Source organism: Brienomyrus brachyistius, chromosome 15 (genome assembly GCF_023856365.1).
Source record: "Brienomyrus brachyistius isolate T26 chromosome 15, BBRACH_0.4, whole genome shotgun sequence".
Classification (NCBI taxonomy): Eukaryota; Metazoa; Chordata; class Actinopteri; order Osteoglossiformes; family Mormyridae; genus Brienomyrus; species Brienomyrus brachyistius.
This window is the reverse complement of record NC_064547.1, coordinates 20,305,551-20,326,228: the sequence shown is the minus strand read 5'-3', so window position 1 is coordinate 20,326,228 and position 20,678 is coordinate 20,305,551. Positions and strand designations below refer to the sequence as shown.

The 20,678-nt window shown below is 47.5% G+C and overlaps 1 protein-coding gene across 1 annotated transcript; it reads left to right on the top strand.

The window, feature by feature from the left end:
• The first annotated feature begins 292 nt into the window (after positions 1-292).
• Positions 293-18,041, top strand: trpa1b (transient receptor potential cation channel, subfamily A, member 1b). Its single transcript, XM_048976928.1, has 28 exons — positions 293-414; positions 3,185-3,291; positions 3,564-3,726; positions 4,232-4,407; positions 4,537-4,644; positions 4,734-4,842; positions 5,120-5,265; positions 5,910-6,046; positions 6,729-6,777; positions 7,501-7,600; positions 7,689-7,789; positions 8,179-8,348; positions 8,683-8,847; positions 9,236-9,350; positions 9,937-10,103; positions 10,254-10,344; positions 10,436-10,495; positions 11,032-11,130; positions 11,338-11,408; positions 11,844-11,997; positions 12,631-12,720; positions 13,075-13,244; positions 13,719-13,848; positions 14,102-14,284; positions 14,366-14,434; positions 15,089-15,193; positions 15,810-15,925; positions 17,027-18,041. The coding sequence occupies exons 1-28, from the start codon at positions 351-353 to the stop codon at positions 17,220-17,222; spliced, it is 3,411 nt and encodes a 1,136-aa protein (XP_048832885.1). The 5' UTR covers positions 293-350; the 3' UTR covers positions 17,223-18,041.
• Positions 18,042-20,678: the final 2,637 nt, after the last annotated feature.

Here is a 20,678-nt window from a genome sequence, read left to right as displayed (position 1 = left end):
TATGTTATCTAACGGCAATAACTTAGTAACGCAATAAAAACTTTGCGGAGTGACTGGACGTGGCAGAGCCCCTCCGTCTTAATGATTTAATTTGAGCGCATCCCTGCGGGGGGCGGCGGCGGCCGGGCGCTTGACGCTGAACTGGGGATCCCAGAGCAAAGAGGCGCAAACTGATAGATTTAAAGGCACTGCAACACTTAGCCGCTGCAGCACTGAAATCATCTAAGTAGATGATTGCATTGTTGTATTAGTCACAAAAGCCGGCGTTTTGAAGGCGGGTCTGCCCGTGTTTTTGCTCATATAGTGGCGCAGCCCCCTCCCAAGCCGGCGTAAACGGACACCCGAGGTCGATGTCGCTATATAAACCCCCGTTTCTGTTCTCATACGGGATCCCAGCGTCCTGCCGTCCCACAGGTAGGGAGCACTTCTGCCTCCTCTGCACCTTTCTCTTGTTATTCGTATTTCTTATTTAACTTAAACTGAGTTACATTCTGAAGTTCTACCGGATGTCGCTGGTCTCTAGATGTCGCTAGATGCTGTGCCGCACACGGGGGCTGATCCTGACTAAGGTGACCGCAGTGTCTGACAGTTTAGAGTGATAGATCCCGAGGTATCATAGCGCTCACTGAGTTGTCACACCGACGTTTTGGTGAATACGTAACAGTGAAATTGAACCCTTCAAAGAGACACCAGTTATACTTCTTTTGGTGTATATATATATATGTGTGTGTGTGTGCGTGCGTGTGTGTGTGTATATATATATATATATATATATATATATATATATATATATATATATATATATATATATATATATATATATATGAGAATCATACTACTTGACCTGTTACAGTTTCAAGAAAATGAATTTGTACTATAATAATACAAGTATTATATGCTGGAGTTTGTCAAATGTAAACAAACTATATCCATTGAAACTTCCCGTTACACAACCGACGGGTTTGGAATGTAAAACAAAGAGTAAAAGTAACTGTTTTGATATTGATCGATCGATCCATCCGTCCATCCATCCATCCATCCATCCATCCATCCATCCATCCATCCATCCACCAGCCACCTCCTACCTTTTTATGCAGTATGGTTGTGCATGTCTATTATCTTCCAACCTGACTGTGTCACTGACTGTGGACAGCAAGTCAGCACCTCACAAGACCCCCAGTGCCACCCCCGGTATAATCGGACACTTTTGTGAGCCGGGGGTGGGATAAATAACCAACATGAACTGTTACAGCCAAGTGGAGATTCTCCCATTTCCAAGTGATAGAAAATGCACCCTTATGCAAGTGCTTGGATAGCATACAGTATAGGGAAGCATGTTTCATGTCATACAGTGTAGGGAAGCATGTTTCATGTCCCTGGCATGTTTCACACATCTCACATGTATAACTATTACCTATTTACATCACCTGCAGAATTTAAGCTGTTTTCTCAACACTTTCATCCAGCTGTGAATTGAAGCAAACACTATTAAAGCACCAAAAAAATAAAACTCCCCTTAATGAGTATTTTTATACATCATACTGAAAGTTTAGCATGAAACCTGATTACCAATCCTTGCTGTTTGCACTGCAATTGCTAGGCAACTGTGTTGACTTTTTGTCTGCTGATATGAAAAGACTTCCTGTGGGCTTAGGAAATGTCAAACACGAGTGCTGTCCTTGCAGTGAGACTGCAGTTTCAGACACATCGTGCACTGAGTGAATTACAAACTTCACTGTATAAACAGATATCAGAGCCATAAGCCTGCAAAAATGGCCAGAATATGGGAGGAACAAGTGTGTCTCATTTGGAAGCATGTTACAGAGCGAAAAGCTGCACGATGTTACCCAGAACTCATGCCCTTCAGATGGAGGAAGTCCATTGAATGATGACAAACACATAGACTTATGGCTGACACATTTAATGATGACTGTCACATTGAGTGATGACTGACACATTGAGTGATGACTGTCACATTGAGTGATGACTGACACATTGAGTGATGACTGACACATTGAGTGATGACTGACACATTGAGTGATGACTGTCACATTGAGTGATGACTGACACATTGAGTGATGACTGACACCTCTTCAATCTATTCTCTGTCAGAAATGTTAGCTGGTATATAAAATATATACATGAAAATTTTGACGAGCATGAAAATCAGGCTTGTCTTCCCATAAATAGGATTATTTGATAATGGAGATGACCATCACTCAGTTAGATCATCTCCAGACCCAAAGTCTCTTAAAAGCAATCTTCCAGAAGCCATTATCCCAGGCAGCAATTTAGAGCGGGGTCAGAGGCTGGACCTGTGAACTCGAAAATCTGTCTGAAACTGTCAGTTGCTCCTGAGCCATGCAGGTTCCATCTATCAGAATTTCAAAAGTCATCCTGCGTTTCAGGATGATTCCCTAATGTCAGTCTACAAACATATTAGTATTTTAGGTAATTACGACGGAGAAAAACATGGCGAGCGTTATAATGATCAAACCAAGGCCATGTTTATCACACTATACCCTCCAGATCTTCTTGCTATATTTTAGCGGCCATTGTAATGCGTAATGTGTTCTCTCTGTGCTTGGTTTTTGAGTCCATCTAGCTGAGATATTTTAGCGGTTACCGTAATGCGATATAGCCATGGTCTCTCTCTTGCTTTCTGTACTTGGTCTTTGGGTTCATGTAGACGAGATATTTTAGCGGTCACCATAATGCGATGTAGCAACACTCTCTCTCCATACTTGGTTTTTTAGTTCGTCTAACAGATATTTTACCGTAATGCGACACAGCCACACTCTCTCTCTCTGTACTTGGTCTTTGGTACCTCAGTGACCAAGGCCCATCAAACCGTCCCAAAGGGGGCCATCCCAGTGGAGTGAGACACAAGAAAATCCAGCTGCTGCCGAGTAATTGCTTTTCCTTAACAGGGAAGCCTCAACATTAAAAGCCTCATTACACTTAAATGTGTGCTTATTTTCAGTAATGACATCCGGTGTCCATTCCGCATTGTTCTAACACAAACTCAAACTTAAAGTACTTAGCTTATTCTAATTGGAATTTATCTGAAAGAGATATTCAGAATTTAAAACGTAATATAGAAATACATCCTGTACCAGAGAGGAAGTGTGGGTGATCTGAAGCTCTGTGGAGGCTTTCCGTTTGTGACGCTTTCTGTCCACAGCGAGAGAGGGGATGCGTCTGGCGGAGCAGCGGTCAAAGCACAGCAGCTCCTACAAGTGCGTGATGGACGAGGAGAACGCCCCGCTGGATTTCCCAGCTGTGTTTGAAGTGAGACCTTCTGCCCCCTTAGCATCTGTTATCTTCATTGGGGGGTGGGGGGCATGTTCTTCTCAGACATTTACAAAATCCAGCAAAGCAAAAGCAATCTCTGAAAGGGATGAAATCAGCATGCAACACAAGTTCATTCCAGCTTGTAGCTTTGTGACTCCAGAGCTTGTATACGATTTAATTTGATGTTTAATATACTTTAATGGACCCTGCCCCCCCTCCCACCACCACCACCACTCTCCCACCCCTCTGCCAATTGCTCATAATTCCAGGCAGCTCTCCAAGGCAACATTGAGCTTCTGGAGACGTTCTGGAGAAGCCGGCCGGGGTCCCTCTGTGCCCGAGATGAGTCTGGTGCTACCCCCCTGCACTATGCCACCTCCGCGGGAATTCCTCCTGTCGTCCAGTTTCTCGCACATGCAACCGGCCCCAAGGGTGAGACCCTCCATCAAGGTCACTGTGGCAATGCCACCGCTGGCTCAGCTTGGTGGTCTCGGGTCTGTTCTGTGACTTTTTCAGGAGACCTAAGCCTGATAAACAGTTTTACCCACTATCCTGAGAACCACCCTATAGGGTGTACCCTGTCCTGAGAACCACGGTATGGGGTGTACCCTGTCCTGAGAACCACTCTGTAGGGTGTACCCTGTCGTGAGAACCACCCTATAGGGTGTACCCTGTCCTGAGAACCACGGTATGGGGTGTACCCTGTCCTGAGAACCACTCTGTAGGGTGTACCCTGTCGTGAGAACCACCCTATAGGGTGTACCCTGTCCTGTAGGGGTACTAGCTGACGTTATCGTTGGATTGTATTACTCTCGCTAATGATGTTGTAATGTTTCACAACACATCCATGTAAAGCACCTTGGGATGACTCTGTTGTGAAAGGCACTATATAAAAATAAATTGAATGAAACTGTCAACATTTACACCCCTATTTCAGCACTGAATGCACAGGACTTTGAGGGGAAGACCGCGCTGCACTGGGCTGTGGAGAAGAACCAGCTGGAGGTGTGTGGGACCCTGCTGGAGCTAGGGGCTGACCCGAACGTGCTCGACGCTGCACTCATGTCCCCCCTGCACATGGCCGTCAGCCTGCGGCACCACCACCTCGTCAACGTGAGTCCCCCCCCCCCCCCAACCTTCCAACACGCCCCGACAGGATTGAGACACGTAAAATAAATGCAAATCTACGAGCCAACAGCGTGAGAGGGTGGGTTTCTGAAGGTGTTCTCTGTTTCCACACAGCGGCTGCTGTCCCATCGCAATACTGACGCCAACCTGGAGGGGGAGCTGGGGAACACGCCAGTCATTCTGGCCTGTTCAATGGACAACTGTGAGGCCCTCAGTAGCCTGGTGCGTCTGGTTGGGGCGTCTCGGGTTATAAAGGCGGGACGGGATGCCTGAGCTGCCCTGAAAACTTCTGTGTGTGTTTCTCCTCACAGTTCCAACACGATGCCGCTATATGCAAGCAGAACAAGCTGGGCCACTTCGCTATCCACGCTGCGGCATTTGCAGGGGCCAGGAGGGCCATGGAGCTGGTGCTCAGGCAGGGTATGAGCTTGCGGCTGCGTTTGCGCAGCATGGCCGGCGTTTATGCCTGTTTCACCAAAGCTATTACACCTCACCTTTTTCACAAATGCCTTTCTCGTGGATATTTAGGAGGTATGTGTTCTAATCACTTAGATAACGCTTGTGCAGTTTTTGTGCCCTCTCCAGTGCTAGCTTGTTCTGTTCACCATGGGGGTGGGGGCTGGGGCGGGGGGGGGGTGGAGATTCAGGAACAGGATGGATTTCCTTAACTGATCAGTTTTGTGTGACAACCCCTTAGGGGAAAGGTTGGGCTACAGCACAGAAACACAAATCAACTACTTGGACAAGTCAAGCAACAGCCCCCTCCATCTCGCCGTACATGGCGGAGACATTGATGTCATCAGATTCTGCATCGACAAAGGTGCCAGAATCGACCTCCGGCAGGTAAATCTTTATTTTTCATCTTCACACCGAACTTTGGGGAACACGTCAATACCAAGCCACACTTCTTATGACTTCTGTCTGATAATTTTCTATTATCATTCATGCACGATTGTTTACAAAAAAAGACATACAAGTAACAGAATGTCTTGGGATATTTTGATGACTATATGTAGCACAAAAGGCCAATGTGTAGACGAGTTTGGTTGGAAGCTTTTCTGAACCTTTATACTCAAGGTTTTCAGGTTATGTTTAACCAAAGGCCAAGCAGATTTACTTATTATGCAAAAATATTCCCAGTCAGCCAAATTCACTTTACGAAGATGATTTCTCTGCTGTTTTAAATGCACCATCTAGCGCAAAATGCAAAGCAACCAGAACAAAATAGGCACCATCAAGAGGGGGGAACGCTGGCTGATAGCTTAATTGGGATGAATGGCACTCACTTACACCGTGGGACTCGGAGCTCAGGGCTACTGCAGCCACTGCTGTTCACACAGGCCGAGTTCATGTGGGGTTTGTGTCGTTTCTCCAGAGACCCAGAAAAAGGACCCAGCTCCATATTCACTTAGTTCCCATCTCTCTCTGTATGTGTTTGGTTGACTGCAGTTGATGTTGCAATTCCGCATCTGTCTGTCTTCCGATAGTGCGACAAATCCACGGCCCTGCATTTTGCCTGCACCCAGGGTGCGAAGGGGGCTGTGGAGCTGATGCTGGCCAGTTACGGCAGGGTGGAGGATATCATCAACATCACCGATGGTGCCAACCAGACGCCCCTACACAGGTCTGTCACGCACAGACACGCCTCGAGGGAGAATCTGGCCATTTAAGGGATGTTCTTTTCATCACCATTTAGTCCTCCTGTGCATTAAAATAATTAGAGAAATGAGTTTTCTGCATCACAACTACTACCATGCCTGAAACACGTTTTTTTGTGGGAAATGTCTCAGTATGTTTTTTTAACAGGAAACGTGTTAATGTGATATTTCGTAAAATAGCTTTATGATGTGGTGATAAATCAAATACACAGGGTGTGTGTGTGCGTATGTGTGTGTGTGTGCGTATGTGTGTGTGTGTGCGTATGTGTGTGTGTGCACAATGTGATGAAAATGTGATTACATACGTGTACATATAAAACACCATATTTGCTAATGTTTAATAACTTAGTGACCAGTCTTATTACATAGTAAAGTAGTAGAGTATCCACTGCAGGGTCACTACACTGTATGGTAGTAGAGTATCCACTGCAGGGTCACTACACTGTATGGTAGTAGAGTATCCACTGCAGGGTCACTACACTGTATGGTAGTAGAGTATCCACTGCAGGGTCACTACACTGTATGGTAGTAGAGTATCCACTGCAGGGTCACTACACTGTATGGTAGTAGAGTACCCACTACACTGTATCTGCGGTTTTTGTTGTCAGCTGAAGGCTCATTGCATGTTTTCTGCCCTTTTTTATGCAGGACGATGATATTTGACTATGCTGAGCTGGCAGAGTTACTCATTTCAAAGGTAACGCTCCGCAGTTTGTGTTATGTAGTATAAATCATTTGTGGTATAAGAATATTACCGGTCATTATTTTCTTATAGAAAAGATGAGAAACATGGGCAATATTTGTACGTAGTTTGGAGGAAGCACGGGAAGTCTGTCGCTGGCATTATCAGTAATGTGAACTGGCATTTATGGTCTTGGGGAAAACTGAAGAATGAAATTGGACCAGTGAATTGAATTAGATGGAATCTGATTGGATGAGGATGCTGTACAGATAAATAACACGCCCTGTACCCAGAAGGTACACGCCTTCAGACGCGTCTTCCTTACTTGATTGCTGATGGGGAAATCTGACAGACACCTTTAACCTGATCAGACCACATTATCATTGGCATGTAATTACGTCCCTTTAGCTGCCGCTTTTCGCAGTATTACATCACTCACTACGTCCGCCAAATATGGGATCATGCTGACTAGATTAGACTGGCGGCTGCTCTTTTCTGTTGGTGGTCATAGTGTGGCGGTCACATGGGCAGTCAGGAGGTGTCTGCAGACTGAGAAACGTCTGCTCTCATGACGACGCAGCCGCGTTTAAGGGTGATGATGTCACTGAGGAAGCGCGGGCAGACATCAGTGCTGATGTGAAACTCCAGCCGTGTCACACTCACTGTCCATGTGGCCATCCCATAATATGCATCCTCACTCCACGTATTACATTAACCGTGTGTTGTTGTGCCTGGCAGGGTGCAGATGTGAACCGCGTAGACTGTAAGGGTCATTCGCCCCTGCTACTGGCCACCAGCTGCAGTGCCTGGAGGTGTGTGGCACTCCTGCTCTCCAGAGGTGAGTGCAGGGTGGGGTCAGCTCCGCCCCCATTCGACCCGCCGACCAGAGGGGGGTGGTGCCTGAGCTCACCTGCATTCCCTGTCAGGTGCCGATATGAAGATGAAGGACAGATTCGGCAGGAACTTTCTGCACCTCGTGGTTCTGCAGCCCAAGGGCCTGAAGAACCTTTCAGAAGATACGCTCCAGGTGATGCTTCAAACCCTCACCCTTAGAGGCAAAAGTAGGTGCTGAGTCACATGCAGACTGTCAGATAAAGCGGGGGTGGGGGGCGGGGGGGGATGACTCCCTCCATAGCTCTAACAGTTAATGAGGCTGTCACACCCCCTGGGAATAAATGATGGTGTTTGCACACAGCGGACAGGGCCTTTTATGGTGATTATAAACAAATTAGTCATTTTCAATCAATAGAAGTATATGTGAAATCACCACAGGGATGTAGCCCTTTTTGCTTGCAGTCTTATTTTATAGCGCCCCCTACAGGTCTCCCAGGGGCCATTAATGGCACCTTACATGGCTTCCGGCCAGCGCGGGCCTGCGTTGCCGTCCTGCTGGTGACCGGTGCCCTGTCATTGCAGCTGGACAGTGTGAGCATGCTGCTGGCCGACGAGGATTTGGAGGGCTGCACGCCCCTCCATTACGCCTGCCGTCTTGGCACCCTCGACAGCGTCAAGAGCATGCTGGGGCTGGACGCGTCGGTGTGCCACAAATCCCGGGACAAGAAGTCGGCCCTTCATTTCGCAGCTCAGTGAGCGCCGCCGGATCCGTGTCTGCACATGACCCCATTTGTTTAATCTGCCAATGCCACGGAGACCATAACTCAAACTCTCACGTCTCTATATGAGGACGGCAGGCATTAAGTGCATATATGATTTGGGAATTAAAAAAAAAAAATGAGTTTTGGCTTTTTTAATTGCCTATTAACCTGGAACGGCATGATGTGATCGATAGAGCATCACGTGCGCCATGACAGCACGACCGTAAGGAGGACCCGGCGTCCTTTCTCGGGCTTGCTTTCATGGCGTGCATTTAGACACCGTTTCCGAGGGCTTTACCGGAGCATGTCTGTCGCTCTCCCGCAGGTATGGGCGGATCAACACGTGCCACAGGCTATTGGAGGGCATGGTGGACTCCAGGCTTCTCAATGAGGGCGACCAGAAAGGCCTGACACCCCTGCACCTGGCGTCCCGCGGCGGCCACACCAAAGTGGTGGAGCTCCTACTGAGGAAGGGGGCGCTCTTCCACAGGTCTATAGCTCTGCACACACCCCTAACCCTAACCCTACACCTCATGGACAGAACGTCATATCAGCTCTCTGTGAAGCATCCCAAGGCCAAACTGGTTCACATCATATGAGGATGGAAGAGCGTGACCTGGGTATGGGGGTGGGCTCACTTACACTGTATATGACCCCAAACAAGCCCTGGGGGTGGGGGTCCAAACCAGCAGTTACTGTACCTAGTACTGGCCTGAATGTGTGGTAGTTTCTGCCAGCAGGGGGCGCCGTGATCCTTCATGGTCTCATGAGGGGATCCTGGCCCACCTCTGACGAAAGGACGACTCGCTGGGGGAGACGGGTGCATGTGTGACGCTGTTTACCACATAGAGATGGTGCTGTGTGGTTTGGCTCTGCAGTGACTACACGGGCTGGACGTGTTTGCATCACGCGGCGGCGAAGGGCTTCACCAAGACCATGAACCTGCTCCTGGGGGCCAACCTGAAGCTGTTGGACAAGCCGGACGAGGACGGGGTGAGAGCAGTGGCTTTGCTATACACAGGCACCTAGCCTCAGACATTAATACGGAGCATTGATTATATGTAGCTGTGTGAATAAGTATTTGCAAAATGCTGGAACTGTGGTCTATGCATTTCAGAAAGAAGAAAAAAACAAAACACTATTGAATCCTTGTCTGGCTTCCTAATGGGGTTTGTTTACCATAGATGGACATTTCAGGTCCAGGAAGTAAAATTCCAAAGCAGTTGAGTATAAGGAGCCACAGTCACTCAACCGGTTGGTCGAAGCAAAATCCTGGTTTGGATTTTTACTTTCTGAACCCGAAATGTCAGCTTCTGTTGTTCACACACTGCAATAAAGATTTGTTTATTGTTTACATTTTGTTTTAAATATTCATTGTATTCAGTGTAAAAATCTCTCTTTTACATATATGAAAAACTGAGGGTTAGGGACCAAATCATGTAGTGGTATTTGAAGGCCCCAAGGCTGTGTGTGTGAGGGGGTCTCTTATGGGAGTGAGCCCTATGTTTCTAAACTCCCCACAAATGCTAAGCGTGCCATAAATCTGCTACAAACGGGACTGTCTGTTCTTGTGCAAAAGAGCACAGCTCTGCACGTGGCGGCGAAGGAGGGTCACGCCTCTGCCGTGAAATTGTTGCTGAACCGGGGCGCAAAAGTCACCTTCAACAAGAATGACGCCACCTTCCTGCACGAAGCACTAAAAAATGGCAGAAAGGAGGTGGTCGATGCTGTTATAGAGTCTGAGAGGTCAGTGGAAGCAATACATCTGATTGGTCGGTCCCATCTCCTCTAGTTTGGACTCCTCTACAATGTGATTAGTTATTTCTTTGAACCAGTCATTTCTCCTTCTGACCTCAGAACATTTTTGTTTAAGTAAAACTCCTGCTGCTGTTTCAGGAGTGAAGAGGCCCTGAAGACCTACAATCCTAGATCCAGTAATCGATGCGTAATTCTGGAGATGATAGAACTCCTCCCAGAGTCCTTGAAGGTCTGCCTTTTAACACTTAAGTGCTCTCACTCTCGCATTCACGTCCGCATGATGATTCATGTTTGGAAAAACCATGTTCTGTTTCGCTCAGTATCTCCTGGACCAGTGTATTAAGGAATCTGAAGATGACGTCAACAGCTCAGAGTACAAAGTGAGTTACATTTGGAAGTCAGTTGACATTATAACGCCTCACACCATTCAGACGCCTCCAAGGCAGCGTGCTGATTGGTTCTGGAAGTTACCACCAGCATGAATGTGATAAGGGGGATACCTGTGTCCGGAAACTGAGTACTAAGACCCATAAAGGAGGCCACCCATGAAAAGTTTTTGACGGGGGGGGGGGTTATAAACATATTACAGAAGCTGAGAACAGTACATTTATTGAGATATCGATATTATTTAATACATTTACAATATACTGCAAGCATGGCCGTTTTTCGGCTTCCATAGTATGTGCATGTGGGTATTTTTTTCGTGCAGCTGGAGGTGGGAGAGAATGGCACTAGCTGTTGACAGAGAGGTGGGCAGGGGGGAGAGGAAAAAAGAAGACAAGGGGGCTAAGTGGAGAACAGAAAGAGGGCAGGAAAACCGGACTGTCAGAAGCAAATCCAGATCAGTGTTCACCCTACTGGTATTGCTTATTCAGGATTTTACCCACTCAAATTAATCTCTCCTCAACCCCAACAGATTACATACAACTTCAGATGGCTTCAGATGCCCATAAAGATGTTCAAAAAGTTGCAAAAGGATGAGGGAAACACAGCCCAACCTCTTGCTGCACTCAATGTATGTATATGCTTTACTCATGAGTTAAAAACAAGGTCTATCTGGAGAGTGATGATGCAGTACTGATGACTAGGGTCATTGTCAGATGTCTAGCTAGGATGGTGGCAGAAATTGAGGTAGGAAGTTAGCCAGGAAGACTTTACAATGATAGGTCCAGTCTGGTGTCACCAGTCACTGGCTGATCTTCTCTCCCTTGGTGTTTTGAAGGCCATGGTGCAGTATAACCGCATTGAGCTCCTCTCCCATCCTGTGTGTAAGAAGTATCTGGAAATGAAATGGTGAGTCTATCAAACTTTCTGGGTGACCGGGTAACACTGGTAGTCACATTTATCTTGAAGCATCATGATGCCGTTCTATCTGTGTACACAGAGGAGTACAGAGGCATTCGTGTTTACAAGCACGGCTGACAAACTTTGGACCACTTTGGACTGTTAGCTATGAGAAAGACTGCCCTGGCCAGTAAGCCCATTTCTGCTGAACCGTTAGCTGTGCCAAAGACTGCCCTGGCCAGTAAGCCCACTTCTGTTGGACCATTGGGTGTGAGAAAGACCACCCAGTGAACTTTTCCTCCTTGCCAGACCACCTCCTTGATTTTTGTGTTGGGTCAGATCTGTTTCCCTCTGGAAACGAATTCTTCATGATGAGGGTGCCATCAGCGTGATTTGGGATCTCCGCTGAGTCTCCCTGCCCACCTCATCCTCCTCTTCCTCCAGGAATGCCTATGGCAGCAAAGCTCACATCCTGAACCTGGCCATGTACTCGCTAGGCCTGCTGCCTCTTTCTCATGTCATCGTGACCTTGAGGCCGGACTACAGCAACACAGCCAACGGCACGTCTCTGCGCATGGAGTCCAACTCCCTGGAGAAGGTGAGATGCCCTTCATCCCGACATAAACAGCCTCTTCCTCACTTCACAGAGAGATCACTGCCGGCCTAGTAGGGTTAGGGTTAGGGTTATGGTTTAGGGTTAGGGTTAGGGTTAGGGGTTAGGATTAGGGTTAGGGTTAGGGTTAGGGGTTAGGGTTACGGTTTAGGGTTAGGGGTTAGGGGTTTGGGGTAGGGTTAGGGTTTAGGATTAGGGTTAGGGGTTAGGGGTTAGGGTTAGTGTTAGGGTTAGGGGTTAGGGTTAGGGTTAGGGTTAGGGTTAGTGGTTAGGGGTTAGGGGTTAGGGTTAGGGTTATGGGTTAGGGTTACGGTTTAGGGTTAGGGGTTAGGGGTTTGGGTTAGGGTTAGGGGTTAGGATTAGGGTTATGGTTAGGGTTAGGGTTAGGGTTAGGGTTAGGCCTCTCCCTATGGTTTAACTCCCCAACATCCTGATTCCATCTGAAAACCATTCAGGTGAAATTCTGGAATGTTAGCGAAAAATTTAACAAGCCATGTAAGTTTAAAAATGAAACAGGAATATGGAGAGTGGAATGATGGACAGAGTGACGCGCATCAGCGTGATATTCCCATGTTTCACATGAAATTCCCCGGAAATGTTGGCCTTCTCCTCCTGCAGCAGAGCTACATCCTGACAGTCTGCATGTTCCTGATTCTGGCCATGAACCTCTACACCATAATCAAGGAGCTGGTCCAGCTGCTGCAGCAGGTAGGGTTGATGCGGGTCCAGCTCCACCCTCTCCCTCCGGAGAAGATTAGAAAAACCCAAAACCGGCGGAGTTCTGAGGCTCCGTCAGACACGTCCAAGCAGGGTGTGTCTGGTGTTTATCAGACACTCCTTAAGAAATGTACAGTATGTCCATTTACTCTTTCATTTCATCGTCATGTAGTTCGGGATGGAGTTGTTTTTTGTGTGTCGGCCTTGATGTCTCCTTAAAATTTATTACCACACTCCAAAGAGAAATGAAACCACATTCATCTGAACTTTATATAAGCTCCACGCTGGCCCCTGCGTCTTTACAGCTGGGATGATGCAGCTGACTCTGCACCCTCTTCCCCAAAGCGCCTCAGCTACTTCAGGGACGTGTCCAACTCCCTGGACTGGGGTGCGGCCGTCTCCTCACTCATCTTTGTGATCCCTCTGTTGATGAACCTTCCGACCTCCTGGTCCTGGCAGGCCGGAGCCTGGGCCGTCTTCTTCTCTTGGGTCAACTTCCTGCTCTATCTGCAGAGGTGCGAGTAACTTTAAAAAAAAAAAACCCTAATTTTCAGAAATGCTCCCGCTGGTAAACTCAATATTTGAAGGCTTCATTAGCAGACATTACAGCAACTTTGACAAACCAACAAAAACATATTCCTGTTTGTGTGTGTGTTTGTGTCTGTGTGTGTGTGTGTGTGTGTGTGTGTGTACGCATAAACTGTCCACATAAGGATAGTCAGCCCTTAAAATATATCGTCCTGTGAATTCCCCCCAAGAGTAACAATCTTCTTTTTTCAAACAGAGTCTGCATTAAAAAACTGTTCTTGACCTTCAGAAGTTCCTGAGTCTATTATGGCTGGAGATTATTCACCTTGATAGTGTTGAAAAGCCTTGTGCTTGCGCTGTAGACACATTAAGACTTCCAAAGCACCATGAGGTGTGCATCTCTGAGTGAAGATGCTCCCTGTTACGCCCTCCCCCCACCTCCCCTCCCTCCCATGGAGCAGGTTTGAACATTTCGGCATCTACGTGGTCATGTTCGGGGAAATCATGAGCACCCTCATCCGCATCATCATGCTCTTCTTCTTCCTGCTGCTGGCCTTCGCCCTGGCCTTCTACTCGCTCATGCTTGGTCAGGTACGTTGCCTTTGTCCCCAGCCAACCCGAGGCACCCATGATCATCAGCATGAGATACTCATTTTGACTGTCTCACTGGACTGTCAGCACTTTTACCAAGCATGACTTTACATCTGTAAACAATGTGTTCTGGGTATTTCCCACAATTCCCATTAAGGGTCCAGCCCAGGGATATAACAGAAGACCCCCTTGCTTCTGTACGTCCCTGCATCCTGCTGCTTCCAGTAAATTCATTTTGGATGCTTTTTTTCAGGATAATTTCGATAGGCTGGACCTCTCGGTGATGCAGACCTTCATCATGATGGTGGGGGAGCTGAACTACCGGGAGAACTTCCTAGAACCCTATTTGAACGGGAATCTCTGCTTTCCATATTTGACGTATGCCACCTTGGTTTGGTTCATTCTCCTCATGCCGATTCTTCTCATGAACTTGCTGGTGAGCCATTCCCTCGTCTACGTGACGCAGAAAGGTGATGCGAAAGGTCTTTAGGCTCATGCTGCTGCATGTTGTTTCCAGATAGGTCTGGCGGTTGGGGACATCGCGGAGGTGCAGAGGAATGCGGCCCTCAAGCGCATTGCCATGCAGGTGAGGGGGCCATCCACGCCATCCACTGTCCACGCCATCCACTGTCCATGCCATCCACTGTCCACACCATCGATACTCTCCACCCCATCCACACTATGCACACGATCTTTACTGTCCACACCATCTACACTGTCTACATCATTCACACTTTCCACACCATCCACGCTATGCACACCATCCACACTCTCCACACAATCTTTACTGTCCACACCACCTACACTGTCTACACCATCTACAGTGTCTACACATTTACATTGTCCACAATGTCCACTCCTTTTTCATTGTCCACACCATGCACAATGTCCACACCATCCAAATTAGGGGTTTCCAAAGGCATTCCATTAACTACATATTTATAAATATGAACTATATATTTTTATGACTCCTCATCTTCAAGCTTTCTGAACTCATCTGAATGAAACGTAAGAAATTTCCGATCAATCTACTTGCAAATATACCCCACCTCCCCCACCCCCCCCCCCCCCCGCCCTACCTCAACAATACAGTGTAAACTGCTCTGTGCAAACCAAAAGTTTGAGAACTGCCTAATCTAACCCACCCACACTGTCCATTATATCCATACTGTACACATCTATGGAATGTTGTATTAACAATGTGAGGCAGATAGGAAATGTTTTCCATCATGTTCTGTAGATTGAGCTACACACCAGTCTGGAGGAGAAGCTACCCTACTGGTTCATGAAGCGTGTGGACCAGGAAACCCTCACTGTTTACCCAAACGGAATCTGTGGCAAAAAGGTTTGTGGCTTTATTCACTGGTGCTGGTCTAACAAAGTACATTCAGCTGCAGCAGTATACATCCATCCATCTGAAGTGACCACTGATGATGGACAGGATCCCTGTGAGCCTGCTGCTTGTCCCAGCAAGTTCAGGGCACAAGGTGGGAAACACTCTGGGTGGGATGTCAGTCCAGAACTGGGTATAAGGCAGGGGACACCCTGGACAGGATGCCAGTCCATCACAGGGCAGGAGGCAGGGGACACCCTGGACAGGATGCCAGTCTATCACAGGGAATGAGGCAGGGGACACCTGCCCTTCCCCCTGACACAATAAGAAAGGTCTATATAGTATAACTTTGAGTAAAACTTAAAATATAGAGTCTGGTGTGTTTTTAGACATTTTAATAAAGATCTTCAAGGCATGAACCCTGCTGGTTAATGTTTTAAACCTGTAGTGGGTTATAATCCAGACTAATTAATGAGGTAGTTATTTGAGTTTTCATCATCTCTACCCCATTCCGGGCCTGAAATCCCTCATAAGCGTTTCGAAAAACCTGCACTCCATAAGACTCCCAGCTCCGGGGGTACGAGCCTTTCTCACCGGCCCCCGGGCCTCCTCTCACCCCCTCAAACAGACCGGCCCTCTGCACTTCCTGTCTGATAAGGGCCCCCCCAAGGTGCGCACCCGGCTGTCCGCCAGCACTCAGCAGCTGACCCCCTTTGAGTACGAGGTGCAGAAGCAGAAGCTCAGGTACAGGCTGCACCCCATCCATACTTTCCTCTTTATTTTTTTTTGGCTACACTCCTTTGCACTTATTTTGTACGAAAACGTATAAAAAGCAGATTGAACTGCTTTACTTATGTGAAAAGGTCTAAGTAGAATCCTGTCCACGCTGTGTGACATTTTTTGCATGTTTAATGAACTTATTTAGACTCGCGTCTTCAACCCGGAGTGATTTGGGCTTAGTAATTGCTCAAGCAGCATCTTGAGCAGATCTGGGACCGCTAATGTCCTGCTACAGTTACTACACTACTTACTGCCGTAGCATCAGCGTATATCAGATTGTCACTCCCCCCACCAGTCAGTGTGGGACACGCTTTAACTTCCAGCACCAAAATGTCACAAAAAGGCTAAGAACGTGAATATAAACATGCAATAGCAAGGGAAAAGAAACGATAAATGTCATCGCACGATTAGCTCAGGGCCCATTAGACAAATGCCGACAACGCCCTCTAGTGCTCACACGTAGACATTCACCATCCTTTCGTGGTACCCTGTAATATATTCCCCCGTATCAATGACTCTTTTTTTTCACTGTAAACGAATACAGAGCTGTTGACAAACAATTTATTTCTTTAATTATGGTGTGTGGTTTCCAAGAGGTAAATATCAATAAGTTTGCAATGTGTGCTGTTAATTTTGGTTAATTAAACCTAGGAGAAGAGCAATGCTTTTCCACCTCTGCAGGAAGGCACCTGCCAGTGCATTATTTATTTTAACATCTATTACAAAGACAGAGTTAAAGAATATAAATCAAAGCAGCATTAAAGTTAATCAAGGTGATGATAAAGTATAGTCATATGGGGACAGATTTGGGTGGGTGCTCGTTCTGTACAGTCCACATGGGGGGTGTTATGGCTGCAGACTGGCTATCGTCTCCTGGAGTCATGTGAAAGTGGAGTGACTCACAGCTGACGTAACACCGGGGTGCTGAAGGTCGTTTAAACCTGCTGACAGGTGTAAACAAAGCCGGGTACTGATTCCAAAGATGCCCCCTAGTGGATGTGTGGTGATGGTGATGGTGCTGGTTCTGTGTGACGGGCACCATCCTCAGCTGGCTGTCTTTACCAGGCTGAAAGAGATCTCTACCATCCTGGAGAAGCAGCACAACCTTCTGAAGCTCGTCATCCAGAAGATGGAGATCACCTCTGAAGCCGAGGAGCACGACGGCCCTCAGCTGACCCCGGTGCCCCCCCCTGAGGCCCAGCTGCCATGCGTCAGGAACCGCTGGGTGCCTTTGCTGAAGGCCGTGACCAGAAAGAAGTAGCCAGTGCCATGTGGCTGAACCTCGCCTCTGTCCCCAGAACCGCGCCTGATGGCTATATCTACGTTGCTGCTCTGGAATGCTGCCCCCTAGTGATGCCCTTAGGCTGAATGTTTGCACCAGTCACCTAGAATTTCGCGCAGTTTGGCCATCTCCTGAAAGTCTTCTTTGGTCCCCGCAGCCCAGATTACTGAATAATAATGTCATATTAAGTCGTAGCATAGTGTGTCGCCTTGTTTGTTTAGTGATTCATGTCTCCTGTTCCTGAATTCATGTGGCGTCTGTAAAGAAGTCTGTAAAGACGTCTGTAAAGAAGTCTGTAAAGACGTCTGTAAAGAAGTAAGGGGGTGACTCATGGGCTGTTTTAGCACTTGAGACTCGCGATCAGGATCATGACTTTACATCTCCACTGTGAACCACCCCCCAGTCCACAGTGATGTTTGATGATAGCTCAGTACTTTCACGATTAATCATAAAGAGCTGGGATCTACAACTGGCTACAGATGCATCCCTTATCTGCTAAGCTGTGTAAACCCATGAAACTGGAGCTTATTAAGGACAAACTGGAAATCAAACAGACCGTTTTTACGATTCATGGTCTCGCACATTTGGATGTATCTTGGTCCATTAGCATAGCTAATTACTGACTGCGCTTATTGTCTGTGATGTTACTCCTGTTAGTCATCATATTTTAGCCTTGGTACCGGTGTTGCTCGGTGAAGCTTCTCTGTTCTGTGTTATTTTATTTGTAGGTTCGGCGTAGTGAATGTGACCCTCGAAATCTCATTCTCATTCTGACCGACTTCTAACCGAGGCTGTAGAAAAATGGCAGTGTGAAACTTATTCATTTCAAAAAATAAATTAAATGTCCTTCATTTAGCCTTTACATTTATTTTTCAAAAGAAGTGCTCTATGTTCAGCACAAGAATGAATAAATTCAACATTTTAATGGAGGTGCTTTGACAGGTCAGCATTATGGAAGAATGTGACGTTCATCCTTGGAAGATTCATAAAGACGGCTGACGCGGCCCGGACCACCACAGAGACCTAATTAATAATTGTGATAACTCAGGGCGGGATCACCACGGCAACAGAATTATCATGTAGCTACGCTCCAACTGCGTGCTGGGATCCACCCTGGGAAATGGCAAATTCATGCGTTTCAGACTGCTGAGCAGAATAAGCATAATTCTAATTTATGATGAGGCCCAGATAGCTTGCCCGTCGGTCTGAAACATCATGCTGAAATTCCCACAGAGAGGACGTGACATTAAATGAAACCCATTGATCTGATGTAATGACGATTTCACAGCGCAAGCACGGCCATTCGTGGCAGGGATAGAATATCAGCACACACCTGCGGGCTGCCGCGGAGCCGGCCGCGCGACTCGCCATGTGACGGCGGCCGCTAGCTAATAACCCTTAGCTATTTCATTGTTTTTTAGCGTTAGCGGGCCATTAGCCAAGATGCCGTATCCCTTACACCAAACGTTAGGCAGGAACGTGCGAACCGTGCATCTTTATGGCTGCATTTCACTCACCTTTATCCCACATCACATCAAAAACTGCCATCTTTTGAATAAATGCAATCAGTTCTACAGGTGTTGTGTTATTGGGTTTTCCTTGGAATGGCACTAAAATAAATCCTACGAGATACGTCTGGAGAGAAACATCTGCAGCACTAAAGGTTGCATTGCCCTGTAAAAGCCAGTGAGGGCCCACATGGGCCCCGAGCCTGCCCTCTCAGCCCGAGCTGCCCCCCGTGCAGGTTCTGAGGGAGCCCGGATGGGGCCTCGGGTTTCCCCCCCCGTCGCTGTGTGCGGTTTCAACCTTTATTCCCACGGCATTGAACCCTTGGCACGGCTCCTGCAGATGGACTGTGGGCTTTCAACGCCGGCTTTTGAAGCAAGTGATGTAAAAGAAAAAAATACGTCACGGAAGCCACATCTGTCGGGGATCCGTCCCGGCCCACAGTATCCGTCCAGATCTGTCATTTTCCCATGGGTGAAGATCACTGGTAACAGCCGGGTTTGGCCGCTGTGAGCGACGCCCCTCCTGAAGGTTACGGAAAAAGGCAGGGAGGTAAAATTTAATTCTGCTCATTAAAGCAGAGAGCGCGCCGTGACTAAACGAGCGAAATTATAAGGACAACTAGAGGGAGCTTCCCAGGACCGAATGTTTGCTGACTGCACTGAAGGGGGCCGCATTTGTTTAGACGATAATAAAAGTATAATGATTCGTCACTTTACAGGAAGTCTTCACACACTTAGTGTGATCTGGGGAGGTAAAGCCTGGGGTGTCTGGGTAAAGCGGGGGCATTTCTCACCAGGCAATGAGAAGACCACCTGTCTGGGGTCCTGGTGAAAGATGCAGTAGGAAGCGAAGGATCAGACCTACAGGCAAAGGGGTCCCCAGGGCTCACAGGATTCAGCACTCAATCTAAGGGAAGTGAAGACAGAGTCCTTTAGCCCAAACAGTCGCCACGGTAATGCTAGCCCACAGCCCTCCTGTTTCCCAGAATGCCGTGCTGAATAACCCTCAGAACATTTAGCACAAACATACTTTCTTTGGTTGTTGAGGCTCGTCATAGATTAAATTAATTACATTACAGAAGAGAATGATGATAAACATGCATTAACACACACCTCTTTCACTGCATTTTAAATGTCACGGGTTGGCGTAGGTAATCAATTTACTGTATAAACAGAGAGCCTTGTTTTTTTTTGGGTAGGGGGCCGTGCCGAGATTGGCCTCAGTGATCTATACGGGACCCTCTAATAGTCATTTTGGTACAGTTACACCAAATTTGTTTTACAGTGCAGCTGTGTAGCCCCCGTGTCCATGGGAACGAAGCTCAGTGGAAAACACAAGTTCCTCTTGATGTAACGGGGCCGCACCTGTCCCTGCTCAGGCCGGGAACGTGGAAAGCCGACCATAAGACCCTCGATGACAGATGAACGGGAAGTTCCCGCCATAATCACACCTACCGAGCGATCGCTCCTACAAAGATGATGCTGGCACACTAGTGCTAACTGACGGTAATCCCCGTTTCTAAGCAAGATCAGAATCGCAGTTTTGCTATCAGATAGAGTTTCAAACGGATGCTGGAATACATCGTTCCTGCTTCTGAAGCTCAATGTGGGAAATATGTGGAAAAAAAAACAAAAGGAACATGTTGTGTTGGTATTTTCCCAAAACAATTCACCGCGCCTCCGGACCAAGCGGCGAGCTGCAGTCAGGTCACATGACACGCAGTGCGAAACCCGATATCCCGGCAGATCCACGCCGATCCACGAACAGTGACATCCTGGCCGACGTGCGGAATTCCCGTGAAACGATCCAGAGCAGCGGGATTAGGGGCCGAATGGGAATGTGATTTAGGATTAAGGAGCATTCCAGTGCAGTGAGAGCGAGAGGGAAATATCGGAATTACTGTACAGTGGAAGGGACAGTGCGATG

Coding starts and splice junctions, on each gene's coding strand:
- trpa1b (XM_048976928.1), top strand. CDS start 351: ATGTCGCTATATAAACCCCCGTTTCTGTTCTCATACGGGATCCCAGCG. Junction 10,496..11,031: donor TCAACAGCTCAGAGTACAAA/GTGAGTTACATT, acceptor CAACCCCAACAG/ATTACATACAACTTCAGATG. Junction 13,849..14,101: donor ACTCGCTCATGCTTGGTCAG/GTACGTTGCCTT, acceptor GCTTTTTTTCAG/GATAATTTCGATAGGCTGGA.